This window comes from Penicillium waksmanii, assembly GCF_028829765.1.
Source record: "Penicillium waksmanii strain IBT 27052 chromosome Unknown utg000010l:1.0-3698451.0:1.0-3701458.0, whole genome shotgun sequence".
NCBI lineage: Eukaryota > Fungi > Ascomycota > Eurotiomycetes > Eurotiales > Aspergillaceae > Penicillium > Penicillium waksmanii.
The window spans coordinates 1,380,081-1,398,935 of NW_026643256.1; the positions used below are offsets into that span (position 1 = coordinate 1,380,081).

The 18,855-nt window shown below is 47.9% G+C and overlaps 7 protein-coding genes across 7 annotated transcripts; 4 read left to right on the top strand and 3 right to left on the bottom strand.

The window, feature by feature from the left end:
• Positions 1-1,352: 1,352 nt before the first annotated feature.
• Positions 1,353-3,171, top strand: N7481_012482 (putative C2H2 finger domain protein; the record flags this gene model as incomplete). Its single annotated transcript, XM_057271701.1, has 3 exons — positions 1,353-2,128; positions 2,210-2,474; positions 2,542-3,171. 3 exons carry the CDS (start codon positions 1,353-1,355, stop codon positions 3,169-3,171), a joined length of 1,671 nt encoding a protein of 556 aa, XP_057115889.1.
• Positions 3,172-5,037: 1,866 nt separating this feature from the next.
• On the top strand, positions 5,038-6,003 carry N7481_012483 (uncharacterized protein; the record flags this gene model as incomplete). Its single annotated transcript, XM_057271702.1, has 1 exon — positions 5,038-6,003. One exon carries the CDS (start codon positions 5,038-5,040, stop codon positions 6,001-6,003), a length of 966 nt encoding a protein of 321 aa, XP_057115890.1.
• A 1,279-nt stretch (positions 6,004-7,282) lies between these two features.
• On the top strand, positions 7,283-7,786 carry N7481_012484 (uncharacterized protein; the record flags this gene model as incomplete). The annotated part of the gene is made up of 1 exon (XM_057271703.1): positions 7,283-7,786. The coding sequence occupies one exon, from the start codon at positions 7,283-7,285 to the stop codon at positions 7,784-7,786; it is 504 nt and encodes a 167-aa protein (XP_057115891.1).
• A 599-nt stretch (positions 7,787-8,385) lies between these two features.
• N7481_012485 (putative RNA polymerase II Elongator complex associated protein Kti12) lies at positions 8,386-9,736 on the bottom strand (the record flags this gene model as incomplete). The annotated part of the gene is made up of 3 exons (XM_057271704.1): positions 8,386-9,261; positions 9,324-9,680; positions 9,731-9,736. 3 exons carry the CDS (start codon positions 9,734-9,736, stop codon positions 8,386-8,388), a joined length of 1,239 nt encoding a protein of 412 aa, XP_057115892.1.
• A 2,498-nt stretch (positions 9,737-12,234) lies between these two features.
• N7481_012486 (serine hydrolase domain-containing protein) lies at positions 12,235-13,068 on the bottom strand (the record flags this gene model as incomplete). The annotated part of the gene is made up of 1 exon (XM_057271705.1): positions 12,235-13,068. One exon carries the CDS (start codon positions 13,066-13,068, stop codon positions 12,235-12,237), a length of 834 nt encoding a protein of 277 aa, XP_057115893.1.
• A 2,849-nt stretch (positions 13,069-15,917) lies between these two features.
• Positions 15,918-16,871, bottom strand: efm7 (putative nicotinamide N-methyltransferase Nnt1; the record flags this gene model as incomplete). The annotated part of the gene is made up of 3 exons (XM_057271706.1): positions 15,918-16,004; positions 16,070-16,657; positions 16,725-16,871. 3 exons carry the CDS (start codon positions 16,869-16,871, stop codon positions 15,918-15,920), a joined length of 822 nt encoding a protein of 273 aa, XP_057115894.1.
• Positions 16,872-17,973: 1,102 nt separating this feature from the next.
• N7481_012488 (uncharacterized protein) lies at positions 17,974-18,462 on the top strand (the record flags this gene model as incomplete). Its single annotated transcript, XM_057271707.1, has 1 exon — positions 17,974-18,462. One exon carries the CDS (start codon positions 17,974-17,976, stop codon positions 18,460-18,462), a length of 489 nt encoding a protein of 162 aa, XP_057115895.1.
• Positions 18,463-18,855: the final 393 nt, after the last annotated feature.

Sequence of the window (18,855 nt, forward strand, 5' to 3'; positions counted from 1 at the left end):
TTGCACTATATACATATACCCCTATTCGCCATTCAGTCCCTGGACCCTCGGACAACCAACTTGCCTTTTTAACCCAAACCTTGCCCTGGTTTATCTTGCCCAAAGGACTACTCATTGCCACTTCTCCCGGAACTGGACTTTGCTTTGCTGTTTTCCAGGCTTTTTTCTAGTCTGCATTCAATACGAAACACATCAGGTAGTCCCCGTCACCTTTTCATTCTACTTTCCCTATGCGCACTTGTCTTTTCTTTTGCTCTTTCTGCTTGCCCTTTTCCCGGATCTATACAACTGGACCTGTACCAATCGCCACTTGTCAATATATATCCCTGGACCTCGACAATCTCAATTTATTCCCCTGGACTCCTGGAACTTATAGTTAGATCCGTTGATCTAGCTGGATGCTACTGCTGCTGCCACTCTTGGCAACTCCAAAGAATAATGTCTTCTTTGCCACGGATGCTCGTCGGCGACCCGCTGGCTGAGCTGGACTCTCATGAGTGCTGTTTAATGATTGCACACTCAATCGATACTCCTTCTCCACTGGACATTCTCCCTGGATTGATTTCTATCTTGACCCTGGCCTGACCTGACCTGACTTTGACCCATGGATCTCCCTCACTTCAACCCTGAAGTCGAGTGGATGGACTGCTTGCTTCTTGCTACTCCCTGGATTTCTTGCTACTGCTTCTACTGGACCCAACTGCCCTGGATATATTACCACCCCAGCCTAAGGAAATATAATTATCTACCCATGGAATTCTTGATCACCAGCCGTGAACCGCAGCCAAACCAATGGAACTCTCCCTGGACCTCCTGAGACCTTTCGGTCTGTCTCGAGATACGAAATAGAAGCATCCGCTTCTGGATAACTCACTCTGGCCACTGACTTAATAATGGATCCGACCTGTCACAATGGCTTCTGGCCGAACTAAGAAATAATGCTTTCTTAAAACACTGGACAATCCCTTGGATCATCATGCTTCGACAACACTGTAGCCCTGACAACAAGTGAACTGGACTCAACCGTTACCCTACTACTGGCAACAGGCTCTCACCGAACTTCGAAATGGACCTAACACGCGCTGCGTTTATCCCGAATTCCCTAAGGACCCTTGTCGACCTCCATAATCTGGACTAATTTTCCTTCCACGAGCTTTTGGTGCGTCCAAATTTAACGCCTGCGCACTGCTGGCTTTCGCTAATGACTGGCAGGTTCTCGAACTCTGGATACCGGAGCTAGCTTCTACACTTTTGCTTTCTGCTTTTTTTTATTTATCGCTCTCGAAAGGTGTATGATTACTGACTTGATGATGCTTTCTGTAGTGCTTTCCAACACACCCACACATATCACAATGTCTCCCAGGACTAGCAACGAGCCCGAGAGGCTCTCTCTTTCTCAATCCAGACACGCCTCCATGGTTACAGGAATGTCAAATATGGCCCCAAGAACACTCCAGGATGATGAACTGTCGAGCCATGACACTTCGTCTTTGTGCTCAATTCCCCATGGAAACCACCAGGACATTAAAGACTGGAACATAAACACTACAGACTCCCTCGACCAGGCCATGTCTTCCAAGGAATCCCCTCACATGCAAATGCTTGCTTTCCAAATGCCTTCTCAACTCATGACCCCCACGGTCGGACCACATGATGTGATGTACACAGGCGTGGACTTCCCAGCAGTTACAGACCTGCATGATCATAATGAGTTGCCGCGGGATATTTATTCCTTTGTGGATCTTTCTTCCATGGATAATGATGTCTATGTACAGTCGAGCACACCGGATGATGCTCTCTCTGTTGCACACAGTTCCCACACTGAGGATGGCCATTTCATTTCCAGCCACGAGCCATGGAATACTATGCTGCCTGATGGCTACCCTGGAACTACACTTGATCAACTGTCATCCAGCATTTTCCAGACTGTGCCAGTCTCTCCGCCTCTAACGGAAGCTAGTAATGATCTTTCTGTTACTTCCTCTTGCTCCCATCCTGGATTTCCTTCATATCTTGCACCTGATGATACTCTCATTGGAGACTACATCACATCGCCCATGGCCGCCCACGGAATCAACCCTGCCGAGCCTCTGTTCCCTACCCCTCTCAGCGAAAAGGACCCTAACAGGTAGGTTCTAGCTAAGCCGTCATGAACAGGCAACGAAAAAAACAACAACCAAGAATTCTATCTAACCCCCTTCCCTAACAGGACTATGCGGCCTTCCAAGCCTGCCCGCCGAGGTACATTGCCAAATGGCTCCCAACCCCAGGTCAAGCAGGAATCCGAGCTCTTCCCACCCCTCCGTGAGCCAACCCGACAGAGATCCAAGGAAGGGTCCGAGTCTCGCAGCCCGCGAGAGCACCCCTACTATTCCATGCCCACCCAAAGTGACGGAAAGTACTATTGCCCTTTTGCCTCCGGAGATAAGCCATGCAACCACCCCGCCACTACGCAAAAATGCGCTTACCAGCAAGTTCCCTTATTCCGCCTTTGAGCATCTCATATTTCAGAAGTATCGCTAACAGACCGCCTATAGCAAGTATCTGGATTCTCACCTGAAGCCCTACCGCTGCAAGGTCCCTGCCTGCGTGGATACCCAACTGCGCTTTTCTTCCAACGCGTGCTTGTTCCGCCATGAGCGCGAAGCCCACGGATTACATGGCCACGGAGACAACCCTCACCTCTGCCTTTGGGAGGGATGTGAACGATCCGTCTCTGGAAATGGATTCCCCCGTAGATGGAACCTGTACGACCACATGCGCCGCGTGCACGACTACCAGTCCTCCGAGCGCCTTAGCTCCCCAGAGACCTCCCCTACCGCCGTCCCGGCCAAGAAGAAGGAAGCTGCCAGCCGCAAGAGACGTGGAGTCACCGGCCCTACCCCGGCACCCACCATGAAGCGCACCCGCTCCGTCCACTCCCACGGACCGGCCAAGGCCAACCAGGCTACTGTCCAGTACGGACAGCGTCTGCAGAATGCCGAACGGAACTTCTACCAGTGCCACGCACGTCTTCTTGAACATGTGGGAAAAATGACCCCGCAAGACATATCCGCGCACGAACAAGTCAATGCCACTCTCAATGAGCTTTTCACCCTTGGACTCACCTACCGCCAACTCGACGCGAGCCATGTTTCTCAGATGCCGCACGGACTGCCCCTGCCTGCGTGAAGAGACACCGAGGATCCTGTGAATCTTGATCGAACATTCGAAAAAGATACCACAGCGAAGGATTTTCTCAGGACCCCGCGAGGACCATTTTAAAACTTACCCACCGTGGACTCAAATGGACGCGCTGACTGCCGTGATATTTCAACACCTGGATGGCCCCACTCTCATCGTCATCACCAAGGGCTTGATTTGCAATTGAACTTTCACTTGCACCTTCTTTCGCCCAGGAGATACACCCACTCCCCTTCCCTCTTCCCTCCGGTTCAACCCCGCATAGACCAGGTCGAGGAAAGCCACCAGGCATCACGGTTATTCCAATTCCCCAAAGGATCGATGAAGGCATCGCAACGCGTGCACTGGAGCCGGGCACTTCACAGCACCGCACGCAGGATTTCAAGGAACCTCTGAAATTGCCCATAGAAATTCTGGCTAAACCCTGGAAATTGAGACTCGGAGTGAGTAAGTACTTACTGCAGTGCAGTGCAGTACTTCACCTCCGGGGTGGACGGGTTTGAAGATCAGGTGCACCAGTCACCGATCTCATCCAACTATGAAATATGGAAATATTCGACAGTAGAAATGGTGGATTGGGAGGTGTTTTGATTTATAGAGTGCATTGTTTTTGTTTTTGTTCTGCTTGTTTGTTTTGCACTGCGTTCCATCACCCCTTCAAAATATCAAAAATATTATGAAAATGAAAGAAAAATCAATAATTTTATTTCATACAATTTGAATTCTAGGATAAAATAGTAATACTACTTAGAAGAGGGCACATCGGCCGAGTATGCCGTAGCCGCAGTAAGCCCCATCCGAGGTCGCTCCCGATCAACCCTTACCAGTCAGTAGTAAGTAGTATGTACTATGGTACTGCCGGTAGTTCCCAGAGCCAAACAAGGATTGAGACAATGGCAAACTGATTTGTTCCTGTTGAGAAAATTTGTTTGTCTTTACCTACGTTGCTAGCTAGTGCCTCACTATCCCAAATTGTTCAGAAGGAGCAAGGTGATGTCAGTGTCGGCAATATGGATCAAACCTGAGCCGGGTTTGCTACCAACCTTGTAGCCATCAACAGTGAAGCTCCAGAATCTGTGGGAACTATCCATAAATAGTTTTCAACGATTTCCGGGTATTGAGTAAGTTTCCAAATTGAGCATTTGTTGTTTATGTCATCATGTCCGTGGAGCTAAAAAAGGTACAAGAAGGACAGGGCAGTGTTCCATATCATAATAAAACGACGATTTTGCATATCGTTATTTCAGGATCGAGTCCTGATAACTCCAAGAATACTTTAATGCAGAAATCATGAAGGGTTCGACTGTTCGTCGATTAAAGAGCTACATGAGCTGGGTTTTGCTGAAGGGGTATCTAAATTCTCACATATATGAACTTTCAATGCAATTCAATGCTTGAAACAGAGTTAAACATGAATGGATTAGGGTGTTTCTGAATAGGGGTTGGAGAAAAAAGCTGTGTTGAGAGACTGAATCTATTTTAGAACCGCCCTGTTCTACTCATACTACCTGTAAAATTGTTAGCGCGATGCAAGAACGGCATGTGGGGAAGAACCCAGTTCGCTACCAGAAGATAGAATAAATGGCATTCTTCAGCACAGTTGTGATTGAGTTTTATGGGTTTTCAGCGAAAGTCCAATTGGTAGTTCGGCACAAGTATGTCTTGGAAAAAGTGGATCGAAGTTACATGGTCGGCCTACGCCGCGCAATGGTTATATGGGTTTGTTTCTAAAATCTAATGTTTCAGGCAGGAGGAATTCATTGTACTTAAAGGGGAGTGCATTTCCAACTGTCTAGGTTGACATCAATAACAACTCAAAGACTTTCTTTTTCCAAATCTGTGGACATTACAAGCATGCAGTTGAGCCTTCACGTCCTGGCAGTCGGCATCCTGTCTGTCATCTGCCCGGTCAATGGCAAGGCTTCTTCCAACTCTTCATTGTCTCATTGGCTATACACCAGCGACATCGACAAGGAAGCTCTTTCTCTCTTGGAGCACCCAGAAATCCAAGGTATCCAGAACCTTTACAGCTGGAAGTCTCTCGAGCCGCAGAGAGACCAATACGATTTCTCTGCCATTGAGAAAGATTTGAACCATACGCGGTCCAAGGGCAAACATCTCTGGGTCCAGATCCAGGACCGCTCTTTCAGCATCGAATACAATCCTGTGCCGAGATACCTTCATAAACCAATCTACAACAACGGCAGCGTGCCTCAGTGTGATGGAGACGATTGCGACAGCGACTTTGTCGCAGGCGGTTGGGCTGCAGCGCAATGGAATTCCCATGTCCGTGAAAGGTTCCAGAGTTTGTTAAAGGCTCTTGCAGTCAAGTTCGATGGAAAAGTTTATGGCTTCAACCTCCCAGAGACCGCAATCGAAGTTCAGTCCAACAACAATGCCACCGGCTATACCTGCCAAGCCTATTTCGAGGGTACTCTAGATAATGCCCGCTACGCAGCCAAGGTATTCCGTCGCTCCTTTGCCGTCCAGTACGTCAACTTCTGGCCTTGCGGCTGGGCAAACGAGAATAACTACCTCTCCGACTCGTTCCAGTTCTTTGCAGACCATGGTGTGGGTGTGGGTGGACCAGACAATATTCCCTTCAAGCAAACCATGGAGAATAACGCCTACCCATACATGTCGGAATATCGGAATAAGGTCCCTATCAATGTGGTTGCAGTGCAGGAACCAGATTTGGCGGCTATCAATCCAAACACCAGCAAGCCTTTCACAAAGGACGAATTCACCTCATTCGCCGAAAAGCAACTGGGTTCGAAGATTTTGTTTTGGGCCTTGTCCAGTCCTTGGCTCCATCAGTGAAAAGCCAAGAAAGCATATTAGATACATGTCAACATTAATATATAGAAGGTTCGGTTGGACCAGCCTTTATACTGCTGAAAACTGTATTAAAGGCTTCTATGGATTGTCAGGTGAAGCCCCGGGTGTTCTTGCATTACAATTACTATAATTACTAGTACTAGCCAATCATTCAAATGTATGCTATGGTGCATTTCATTTATATTCCATTTTGTTTCGAAATGTAGCTACACTTTCTGTTGCGAAGGCCTTTTTGCGGGCTATGACATAATTCTTGTTTCCTGAGCCTGTAACATTTTGAAGTCATGCCGGTCTCGGAATCGGCATTTGGTACAACCAAGTCTCTATCAGTCCAATTTAGATGCTAAGCATCATATGCGTAATGACTTTTAAGTGGCTCCAAGTGGCTTTGCTATGGGTTAAACAACAAAATGAACTTGGTTCTTCATAGAGGCCTGTATATATGGATATGTTTAGCACTTGTGGTGCGGCCGTCCAAGCCGGCCAAAGGACCCCAAATACGCCGAAGAAACGTTATTTAGACAGTGTAAACGGCGGACCTGTGAGCTACTAGATCTGGTTAGTTTTGCCCTTTTAGATTTAGCGTCCCAATACGCTGTCAAACCTCGCTCCTCCCAATTAACAATAGGGTATCAAAAGCGGGGTAGAACGTGGCGTGAAATGTGGTATAAGCAGACAATCGTGTATCACAGCTCAGTTCTAGCCTTTTATTTTCTGGGCCTTGTACACGAATAAACTTATCCCCTTCCAAACAATCTTGGGCATTTTCCTCCCAACAACCCGCCACGTAGTTTATTCCTCACCCTTGCTCGACTAGCAGCTACGAGACTATGCCACAAACTCTAGGACCGCTCGACTACGGGTGCACGGATTGGCGGATCAGTAGCCAAAGAGCCGCAGATCTATACAGTTCTGGTACTAGGCTTTGGGCGAAAGAGGATCTCGAAGACATAGAACAACAATTGCGCCAATCCTATGCGATGGAGCGATTTTCTGTCCGTCGAATCGATGGAAGCATAATCCAAATTTCCAATCCTATGTTCCAAGTACAGAATCCTATCTGGTACGTGGGTATGGTATTCTGACCGAATTTCGGCCTGCAATCTAAGTTTGCCTTAGGAAACCCTATGTCAGGTACCAAGAATATTGGCAACTTGTGAGAGCACAACCTAAGGGCCCAGTCGAAACTTACTTATGCTCTTACATTGTGGATTGGAGCAATCGGACTGCACGAGACTTTCGAGAGCTTATAGCACAGCCTATGCAAATCTTTGACGAGAAACAATTGTTGTGGCAGAATAGCAAGACCTGCAAGCAATTGGTAGCCTTGGTCCAAGATGTACTTGGTACAAAAACTGCGAAGAAAGTTCTCTGCTATGGGCTTGGTGATTTTTGCCGCACTGCGCCTGAATGGCTAAAAAAGCAGGACGATACTTGGGATGAGAACTCGGAGGTCAAAAATGTGACGGGCTGCATGATCCAGCATTCGATGGCTCTTACTATCGCTCAACTTTGTCGTGGCCATGAAACATTGCCATTGCTTGCCCAAGACCCAGAGTATACAGAGGTCGCAGAAGATATCCTGACCAAGAAGGGATTCAAAATTGTTGGAACTCACGGAGCAGGAGGATTTGCGGAAATTGACGAAGGCTCAATCATAATATCACCCTTTGCTGCCGCGCCAGTCAAGCAGATTATCGCTGATCTTGCTCGGCCTGTGCTCATTATTTCCGCTGGATTTGCAGTCTTCAATAGCCATGAGTAAGTTCGCTTTTATCGATCTTTGAAGCTGTCTAACCATGGCACGTCACAGAAAGCCATTGGCAGATGCGAAATCTCCGAGAACAAGGCAAATGTGGCTTGATTATGATGCTTATAGCCTTCCAAGCCATTCTGATGACGTTGAAATATGCTCTGCATTGAATAGATTACATTTGTATTGTAGGCGCGAGCAACCTTTGGATTCGCAAGGACCTTATACCTAGGGATGGTGGATCACAAACCATCGCAAATATGAAATGAATTTCGGAACGGGAATTTTATGTAGATACACCAATAGTCCTGTTCTTCATGGTATGGATTGGGAGGGATAGGGGGCCATTGAGTCCGTTACCGATATAGAGCGCCATAGTTATGCCTGTTTGATTTGCGCGTTCCCCTTTAAGTTTGACCTTCACTCAATGTGTAGTAAAGAAGAAGAAAAAAACGACAGTCCCGATTCTGTTACAGCTTAATTAAGACGGAATAATATCTTATATGACTGTAGATTTATATCATAAGCTCATTAATCATATCTCAATAGCTCCTATCAACAGAATGTGCAATGTGGCATTTTTTCCTCGCCAGCATTGATGCGTCCTCCATCTATGCTTCCAATCCATCCTCACCTCCAATACTACTATTCAAAAAGCGCACAAATGCATCCCCGACTTGATCAGCCGCCAAACCACCTTGCTTCTCACCATGACCGTGACTAAGGTATCTCCGATTCAAACTAATCCACTGTCTCCGCAGGCGTTGCAGTTTCGGCGCCGCGAGAACTCCACCTGCACCGGCCAATTCATCCGTGGTCCCGCTTGTGGCGACGTGAACGGGGATAAGAATAGGAATTGAAGCTTCGGGGACATCGATCGCGATGCCGTGGGGGTTTTCGCTCTGCGCGAGAGCTTCTTCGGCGGAGGGGTTGGATAGGGTGAAGGTGCGGATTGCATTGACGACGGCCGTCGTGCGTTTCTCCATTGCGTAGAGAGCGCCTGGATCTGTGACCGCAGCTTGTGTTGTGGCTTGGTGAGCGACGATTCTGGGTCGAGTTGAGGTTCCGCGGGTAAAGGTTCGCGCTGTGGTTGTTGTGCTGGCGGCGGAGGAAAGGTTGGTTGAGGTGAGGGATTCGATGAGGTTGGAGACTGGCGTTACGACGGGTACCTCGGCGGATGGAAGGACTACCCCGGTGAGGGCGTGGAATATATCAGCTACCGGGGGTTCGGCATCCTCCCAAGGTACTGTGAAGAGAGGTTTGTCCCAGCGGCTGTGTGTGCTCGGTTCTTCGTAGCGGAAGATGAGGTTGTCGAGGAGTTCGCGCGAATAAGCTTGCTCGGTGTCTGATGTTTGGACTGGGGCGGTAGTATCGCTTGAGGGATTCGGTTGCTCTGGCAAAGATGTATCCTTTTCCTGGGCTGCATCCCGATCCAAACGGGCCTTGTTATTCGCGACACACTGATCAACGGGAGTACCAACGTGCACCTAGACGAACTTCAGTTAGCCATTGTCTACCCTTTCCACGTATGTATAACCTGAAATCTTACCACACAGCATGAAGTCCCCGCCGCCTTACTCTCGCACCAAAGCTGGTACCGCCACCCTTTGATGTAGTTCATGCCGTCCAAGATCACAATGCTGTCCTTGGCCACCACACGCTTCGCACGCGCATATGCGACACCGCGAGCCTCCTTCTCTGTTCTGGCATGGTCGTAGACAGTACGAGGGTAGGAGCTGTTATCGTGCGACGAAACGACGTGGATCTTGTACCGGAATTTTAGTGATGGGGGCGACTCTGCGTCAGTGGTCGCGAAGATCTCATCTTGCGCTTTCTCGAGGAGCGACGCAAGTTGATTTGCGCGGTAGCTGAGACCGGAGCAGGGATACCCGGTGAGGATAACGAGCTGCGGTTGAGTTAATTCAAGCCTCGAGGGTCATTAGTGGGTGTTCTTACTGGCATGGTGGGCTGTTGCGGAGGTGTAGCAGCGAACTTTTTTCCCGCGGGGTTGAGGCTAGGCATGTGACCCACCCGATTAGATACTCCAACTATACAATGGGATCCCTGATGGAAATGCCACCATCTTAGAATGCATACAGGAATTATGCCCACATAATGTGTTTCACAACTCAATAACACTACTATTACCATCACTGTTGATTAAGCTCTAGGTCTTTTGACACACAATTATTTGTCCCCGTGCGCGTTGCTTTCAAGTTGCTTTCAAGTTGTACAGTGCCAGCCGTTTCTGCCTTCCAAATCGGGACAGGTAGAGATACTATTTCAAGCCCTAATTATATGATATACTAACCTAATACGGATTTGGTGTAAGCTACCAATTTTGTATATACAGCGTAATAATACCTAGCATTGTACCCATCTGTATGAGTATAACAATCAGGGGTGTACGACTAGAAGGATCTATGCAAACCGAGCAAACTAGGCAACCGTTGGGAATTTGTCAACTTTCCTCCTCTATCCCGCAGTTGATTTACTGCAGAGGGTCTGGCGCTGTCCTGAGTGTCTATCTTGAGCTAAAGTGATAGGTAAGGCTTGACAGTAAGATTTGTTTTGTGATTACTATCGCTAATCGCTGTGTGGCAACTTTGGGTCTTTATTGGGTATTAGGTAGTCCTGGCTGACCACTTATAGCTTGAGGCTTTCCCCTCCCCCAGAGATATTTGTGATGACCCAGAGCTATTTTGCTGAAGATGCCGCTTAATCCCGGATGATCGACCTATGGGAATATGCCCCTACTCCTGGTAACTTTGCTAGTATACCTGTAATCTTGTACTCCCTGAGCCCTGCCCTGTATTGTGCTACAGATTAGCTATAATCGGATTAACTTAATTTCCTACCCTTTTTTGAATGGGAAAAAGGTAGCGAATACGATAAGGAGCCTCTGAAAAATCTTTACTATATAATTAAGTAGAAGTTTATACTGAACCGTAAGGCGGTAGGTAGAGTAATAGAAGAAAATTTGGCTATAGCCCCTAGCGGATATTAGGAGAAGACTCTGAAAGCAGATGTTGAAGGTATACTGTAAATAAAAAAGAAACACTACTAGAGAGTTTGATCTAAGGGTACAGATATTATGATAGAATCGAACGACCGGTCCCAGAGAAAGATTAAAAAATTCTATAATTCTACTAATATTGACTAGAAATCAGTGGAGAAGCAGCTATATAAATAGATTAATTTGCTGTATATTAGCAAGAAGCTTACTATAGTTCTTATTTTTAATTATAGGAGTAAAGATAATAATTAGTCTATATTTATATTAAGGAGAGTTGAAAAGAGAGGCTATATATCTGTAATAAGCAGAATAGTGGCTAAGTAAGAGGCCTATATTGCTGCCGAGGAAGAGAGAATTAGGCGAACTGTAATATAGAGTCTTATTTATAAGCATATGTATTACAATGTTTAGTTATGCCTGCTTAGGTCTGATTAGTACTAGGAGGATCTGACAGACAAGAAACATTATAAACTGAGAGCCCTATATCTAGAGAGACTTATTAAGTATATTAATAATAGAGGGAGCCTTAACTGTTATAATGATATCCCTAGCGAGATCTGTCAGGATCTGGTTCTGGAAAGCCAGATAGGTAGAAGGTTGAAAAAGACGGATATAATATTGACTGGATAACTATATCCCCTAACCATTATTAATATTCTGTGAGCACAAACAGCGGGTGTATCTATAGTGACTTTGTTTCTACCCATATATATACCTGACGAGCCTCTTATAATTCCTGGGTCTTGAGAAGCAGCAGTAAGGGAATACTGTAAGTAGCTGGAATCACTTACTACTGACGAGGAATACAGAGCAGATTTCTGGAAGGCCTGCCAGGTCACGTTGGAGAATTACCTCGATCTTGAACTGATCCTTGAGGACCCAGACTCTAGAATCTGAATTGGAATAGCCCGTTGCTTCCTACGTGATATAAGCGAATGGGCTACAATGATGAAATCAAATATGCTACTTGAACAGGGCGCTAGGGAAATTCTTGCTGATGCCGAATAAGTTTGACGGCTATCTTTCTTACTCTAGGATCTGATTGGCTTCATACTGTTAAGAGGCGGGGTTTCTGTGCGTTGGAGCGTTTTATTTATTTTAGATGGTGCCTCAATATTTTATATTGCGACTATCGGCTTATAGGATGAATTTGAATATGTCGTTATTACCGAGATTATAGCATGCGCCGTCTGATCTACTGTGAAGAAAACAGGGCCTGAAGTTTACTGGATTAGTATCTATTACACCTTGACACTGCTTGCCTAGTATGATCTACCTCTGTCAAACCCAGAATTATGCAGTTTCTGAACCAAGCTCGTCCCGATCCTAGGCAGCTTAGGAAGCTCCAAGTATCTCATAAACCGCCTTGATATATGCTACTGGGGAAGGATGTTCCGCGCTCAGCATCCTGTTCATAGCATACGCGATTGTGAGCCTCCTGTCGCTATCCATAACCACGATCGAACCCCCCCCCCCATCCGCTACCCCATCCAACATTGCCCTTCGGCAGCTTGCCTTCGACGCTTCCCGACCCAGGTCCGGTGAGGTAAATCCCAAGTCCACGCCTCCCGCTCCGCCCCGTCACCAAGTCTATTCCTGTCGCATGCTCTGTAAGCGCCAGTTTCACTGTCTCGGGCGACAGCAGGCGATGGCCTTCTTCCGCGCATGTGCCACCGAGCGAGAAGCAAGAGAGGATCTTGACTAACGCCCGAGCGTTTGTATGGCCGTTAACTGAGCCCAACGTGCTGGACCGCCAGAGCTCAGTGTTAGCGTCCTCGGCCGTGGGCTCGGGGTTACAAAGCGTGCGCATGACGATCGAGTCCTGCTCATACTCCGCCTGTTGGCTAAGCACCTCCTGGATGGAAGGCCCCGGTGGAGGTACGACTGGGGCCACCCGGTTCCAGTCCTCCTTGCGACACCCAAGCTGGAAGTCAGTCCCATCGCCCAGGGGCTGGCAAATCTCCTCCATTACGAACTTATCGATTGAAATCCCCGTTTTCCTTCGCACCAGCTCTCCGACGAGGAATCCCTGCGTTATCCCGTGGTATCCCATGGCGGTTCCGGGAGGCCACAGCGGTGCCTGGCACGCTAGCTTGTCGGTTGCCGCCTCGACGTCGTATAGGTCCTCCAGCTTCATATTGTCCTTCCAGGCGCTGAGACCCGCCGTGTGGGCTAGGACTTGGCCGACAGTGACCTCCGACTTCCCGTTTGCAGCAAACTCAGGCCAGTGCTGGGCCACCTTATCCTCGGGGGCAAGCAAACCACGCGAGATGAGCATTAGAGCCGCCAGGTTGGTGACTAGTTTCGTGGTCGAGAAGACATTTACTACCGTATCCTTTTCCCACGGTTTCTTGGTCGATGCGTCGGCGTAGCCCCCCCCATATATCTACCACATTATCGCCGTTGATATTGATACACAGACTTGAACCAATGTCTTGTCCGGACGCGATGAACTCTTGCATTAAGTCGCGAAGCTTAGAAAACCGGGCTTCGCAGTGGCCTTGGATTTGAGCCATTCTGTCCGTGGTGGCGATTGTCGAATATAAGGAGTGGAGCTCGAATTCAAAGAAAGAGGTGCTCCCTATATATAGGTTCCGTTGAGACAGATGATGTTTAGAAGCAAAGAGTTGTGTCAAGCTTGATGATGAGCGGGTGAAACTTCTACATTCTGGAGAATCCCCTTTCTTTATACCCCACTAAATTTCTATTTTTAGCCAGTATATTACGAAACAGGTGCTATACCATCTAATGTGTGGAAGTATAAATGATTTGGAAGACTACCCTAATTCTGAGAAGAAATCCTCGATAGGATTCAAGTCAGGGGAGTATATTAAATACACTAACCTTACTCCTGCATTGACGCACATCTCTTCTATACGATCAGTGTGATGGAAAGATATGTTATCCATGACCAGGACGGATTCCGGCTCGGGCCATCTTCTAGTTTGTATAGCTTCCTTTACCCACTCATCATAACAGCAACTGACAAAATCAGCCATTACAACGACGACAAGAGACAGGGTCTTTCATCCAGTACAAAATATTACTGAATAACAAGCCACAAACACGAACAAACCAAACTGGCACAATGTGAGAACATGAAACAGATGTTACGTAGATACGACGGTCTCAAATACGACAGCCAGTCATAGCTTCTCTATTAAAATACCTGAATGTCGGAGATGGCCTTCAGCACTATCTTGTTTCGCACCTACTTCGTACAAGCATCACCGAAGGAACGTATAGAACCCTTGGTCAGGATTATTTCGTATACTGACAAAGCTTTCTTGATATGGGCCTTTAGCTCAGCAAAGAATTCTTCGATAGGGTAAAAATCCGGTGAATACGGCGGGAGGTATAGTAACTTAACTTCTGCCTCAGTATATGGAAAGCAATAACGGTCGGCACTGTACTAAATATAGATACTAGTAACTACTAGTAGATACTGCGTGTTATGGTGCAGTATTTAACTACATTCTTGCTCAATTTGGAACTTTCTGGAATACTATATTGATCTATATCTAAGACCCTTCCCTGCTGGTGACAACATGGCGTTACGACTACTAGTACTTGCTGGTAGTATCACTGCTGTTCATCGTAAGGCAATCAGACACCGGGGTAGTCCACCTGCTACCGTATTATTATATAGTAGCCTGCGATGTTATTTCCGTTGTTTTCTGCCTCGGGTCACTATGCACTTGAGGTTTGCACCTTCCATTGCTAGGCAACACTTTCCACTTTCCACTTTCCACTTTCCACTTTCCACTTTCCACTTCCCTCCCTCGCACCTTTTTACACTCACCTAAAAGCCCTGGAGTTCTCCTATGAAGTTATTATGTCTCATGATGCATGATATTCTGTCACGTCGGCGCTTTGTCTACCTGGCCATTACCGGGTTGGAGGATATAATACTGCTGCTTGAAAGAAGCCTCGTTGTCTCCGACAATGGAGACCTCCGTACCCGATTACATGATGAGATGCACCGATTACCGTCAAGCACATCACAGAGAGGTAAAACTCTTCCGGTTCTTCTGTGCTCGCTGATATTGGCTGAGGAGAAGCGAAAATATTCATCAATATGTTGATGACTGTCAAATCTGCAAGCGAACGAAGACCAGACTCCAAGACAACCCCTCCGGCCCCGAGAACCAGCCATAGCGACGCTAGTTTTCGTGGGCAATGGAGTTTTTGTCAAGGTGCTATCGTGTCCAATGGTGAAGAAAGTTGCTGCCGAGTTCGATGGTTGGTCAATTAGCGAATGATTAGCTATACCCCGGAGCGGTTCGATTTACGGTCTTGTCGGTTATGCTCTGCGTCTTTGTCGGTTCACTCCAGCGCTTGCCCATCCCAACACGGCCATGACAGCACATATCGATGGTCCAGAGCTATCTACACACCAGCATACTCAGAGCCCCGGGATTTTAATTCATATTTCAATTCCGTTGAAGCCCCAAGTCCATGTCACAGTCTCCCTCAATTTTCGAATTCTGTTTGGACCCCAATTCCCGATTCAAGAATAGAGCCATCATGGCTTAGCTCAGACCAGTCCCTTGCGAAATTCAATGTACCGATGCACAGTATGCGGCCAGCCCCCACCAATGCTCTTGAGGCTTCGAGAGCACTACAAGGAAAGATTTTCCCAAGGGGAGGTCTGCCGGCCCTCATCGTCCCCAATTCGCAACCCTTTCTTCAGTCACCATTCGAAAGCCCGCAGAAGGAGTTCAAATCGGCGACCCCTAAATCCAACCAAACAGACTGGTGGAAGCAGGAATCCTGCAGGTACCCGTTTAATGGCATGTGCTGGGATATTCTGGAGATGTAGTGGCGAATCCTTTTTCCCTGCGGGGTTGAGGGTTTGACCATACGATAATGGGACGCCAATGTTACTTCTATTAGTACTAGACTGCATTCAAGTGTCTAAGCCATAAAATGATTCCAAAGACTCAATAAAAGTACCACTACTGCTCATTTCAAGGAAGTCAAGAGGACCGTGCCTGGTACAATTAGTGGAAAATATGGCTTTCGAATCTTCATCTCGAGGGGTTTGTACCGCATCAAATGACTGGAACTACGCCTCGATGTCTATATAATTTATGCAAATGCGAGGGTATCAAATATAATCTCAAATTAAGCGCTTTTCGAGCCACCTTCGCCCAATTGGTCAGGCGACCAGCGGAGCTCGTATCCAAAGACTGTTCTGCGCAGCTTCTCATCCTGTAAATCATAGTCAGCACTCAATCATGCACATATTTCGACCGTAAGAAGATCAATCAACGTACACCAGGATCATCTTCAAAAAGAACTTCACCCATCAACTTCTCAAAGATCTTAGTCACAGTAAATCCCCCTGCTTCCGCTAGCGGAAAGAATCGCTCAGTCTGAGACAACAGCCATGGCTGATACGGAGTGAAAATGACCAACGCAACAGCCTCAGCGGTCTTCTTGAGGGTTTTCTGCATAGTTTTGACCAGATTGCCATGCTCGGGATAACTATAAATAACATCGGCCATAATGAGTACATCGAAGCCCGTAGCCCTCGAGCCATCGGCCAAGGGAGGAATATATGCAAGTAAGGGTTCCACCGGTTTTCCCCATTGGTAGCCGTCAACATGTAACGAATTCCGGTTATCGGGGCCCTTGGGGATCTGATCGACTGCCAGTTCCGCATTGTGTTGCATGTTCTGCACCAGGTCCGGGTCCGGGTAATCGGTCAGCACGACGGTATTGGCGCCCTGGATGGCGCTGACGATGCTGGGGACTCCCGCTGCGGCGCCGATCTCGAGGACGTCTTTGCCTCGGATGAGGTCCTCGGTTCGTTCTTCGATGTAGTGTGCGCTGGTTCGGCCGGCGTTCCAGAGGAGGTTTCCCTGGAGTGAGATTAGGGTTAGTTAATCTGGTAGGCTATCAATTGGGCAATGGGGGCAGTCGACGTACGTAAAGAGGGTGGCTGCCCACGAGTCGGACGCGAACTTTCTTGCCGGACAGCATGGTGTGCTCGGCGAAGGTGGGTTCTGGCTCATCGGGGTAGTACCCTTCTGGGTCTTGGAACATGTCCCCAGTGGAGAAGTCTTCCTCGGCCATGGTGGTGGTGGTGAGAGGTGGTGAAAGTGGTAGTAGATAGTCAATTACCCCTCCAAAAGTAGGCCTTCACTCCAAATTGATCGGATCAAAAAATATTTGATTATCGCCTTATCGGTGGGGTATTCTGGCCTGGTATTTCAGGCAAATTTGACTTTTGATTAACCTTAGTTAGTATTCAGCGCGATTCGCAGGGAGGAACCTCCGGACTACTGATTTTTACTGATCGCGGATGGTGAATTGTTCACAATTGGGGATTCCTGGGCTATACGGAGTACTCCGGGCATACCGTATATATGATCCTGTGTGGATTGACCAAGTGTATAGACTTTGCTGGATTGAAAGCTGAACGTTGACAGCAGCCAATCACGTGGCTGTATACCTACTCCATAATCTGTAGTAGATCAATGACGAAAGCAAGGGTCAATCGAGTTGTGTACTGCTTGTGTGTAGTGTATCATAAGGAGAAATGTATATACTAGCATGTATGATATATATGGAATATCTCATTTATGATATATCTCATATTTGGCGGTATGGCCTCTGTTTTCTCTGTTTTTCACTCAATGAGACACTCGACTCGACATGCCGAGGCGTACCCCAATACAGTAATTACCGTAATTTGCCACATGTGCACCCAACATTCTGTGGAGAGGAGTGGAGATACACTCGTATTACACGGGTAATTATCGGGATCGGCGAACTCCTCGCTTTTCCTTTTCCTTTCGACCCATCACGTCTTTTCTCTTTTCACTTTTCTTTGCTTTTGTCTCTTCTCCTTCACTCTCCTCTCCCTCAAATTCCTTCACCACTTCCTATTCACTCTTCTCCCCAGACTCACTCTCTAGTCTGGTTTCATTTTAGCGCCCGGATTCCTTGCACCGAGTCTGCCGATAGCCATCCCCTTCATCCGTGGGGCCCTGACGCTTCGATCTCTCCATAGTGGCTTCGATTCGGTCATCGCGGACCCCCCGATCCTGCATACCTTTGTTCACGCCCGCGCGTCAATATACTCCCCATCACTTGAAAGGGATTTCCTGAATTACTGCTCTTGCTTCTGCTTCTCCTTCTGCTTCGGTATATGCATCCGCATCTGCATCGGAAGATGGACCCTCTCCGATCAGCCCATACCCCTCAGGCCCCCGCTCAGCCCTCGACTTTTTCCTCTTCAACCTCGACTCTCGCTCCTTCTTCCACCCTCAATTCCACCATCTCAAACCCTTCCAACCCATTCAATCCCCATCTCTCCAATTCGACTATCCAGCCCGTCGTAGCAGCCCCCCTCTCCGTCTCCGCCTGCGCTGCCGAATCCGTCATGTCCCAGACACAACCTCTCGCCCAGGCCCTGGGCAACCCTTCGCACCCAGCCGGGATACCACTCGCGCCTCAGGGACATACTTCCGAATCACTGCCACGATCGGACGCGCCACCCGCCACCCAGCCCGCGGATGTCTTTCCGCAGGAAGGAGGCAACGGGCTAGGTGGTCCGACGGCGACAGCCCCCTTCTTGCAGGACTTTAGTCTGGTCGCGGAGGCGGCGAAGCGCGCGCAGATGTCTATCGTAATGCGAGATCTCGAGAGTGTAACCCTATAAGATCTTATCAGTGCAGCATGTGATTCGGTGCCTCGGTGCCTGCAGAGCGGGCCAGATCTGATCCCGAGCTGAACATGACGACAGAGTGTGATTGGCTTGGCATGCGCCGGTCACGAATGAGTTGGACTGGATCCAATAGAATTTGGTTTGGGCGTTTCGAGGGATTGCCATTTTGGGCGTTTGATATGGCGATCGCTCAGCGGTTGGCATGGGCTGGGCTGGCACAGATTTCCTCGGTGAACAGCTGCGGCTACGTTTATGCCGAGGAGGAGGAGGGGAGAAGGCTTGTTTGTTGAAGCCTGTCACCCACACCACCCACCATTCGCCAATTACCCCGACTTTGGGCGTTCTGTTTGAGGGAGTTTTGGTCTGATTTTTTTTTATTTCTTTTCA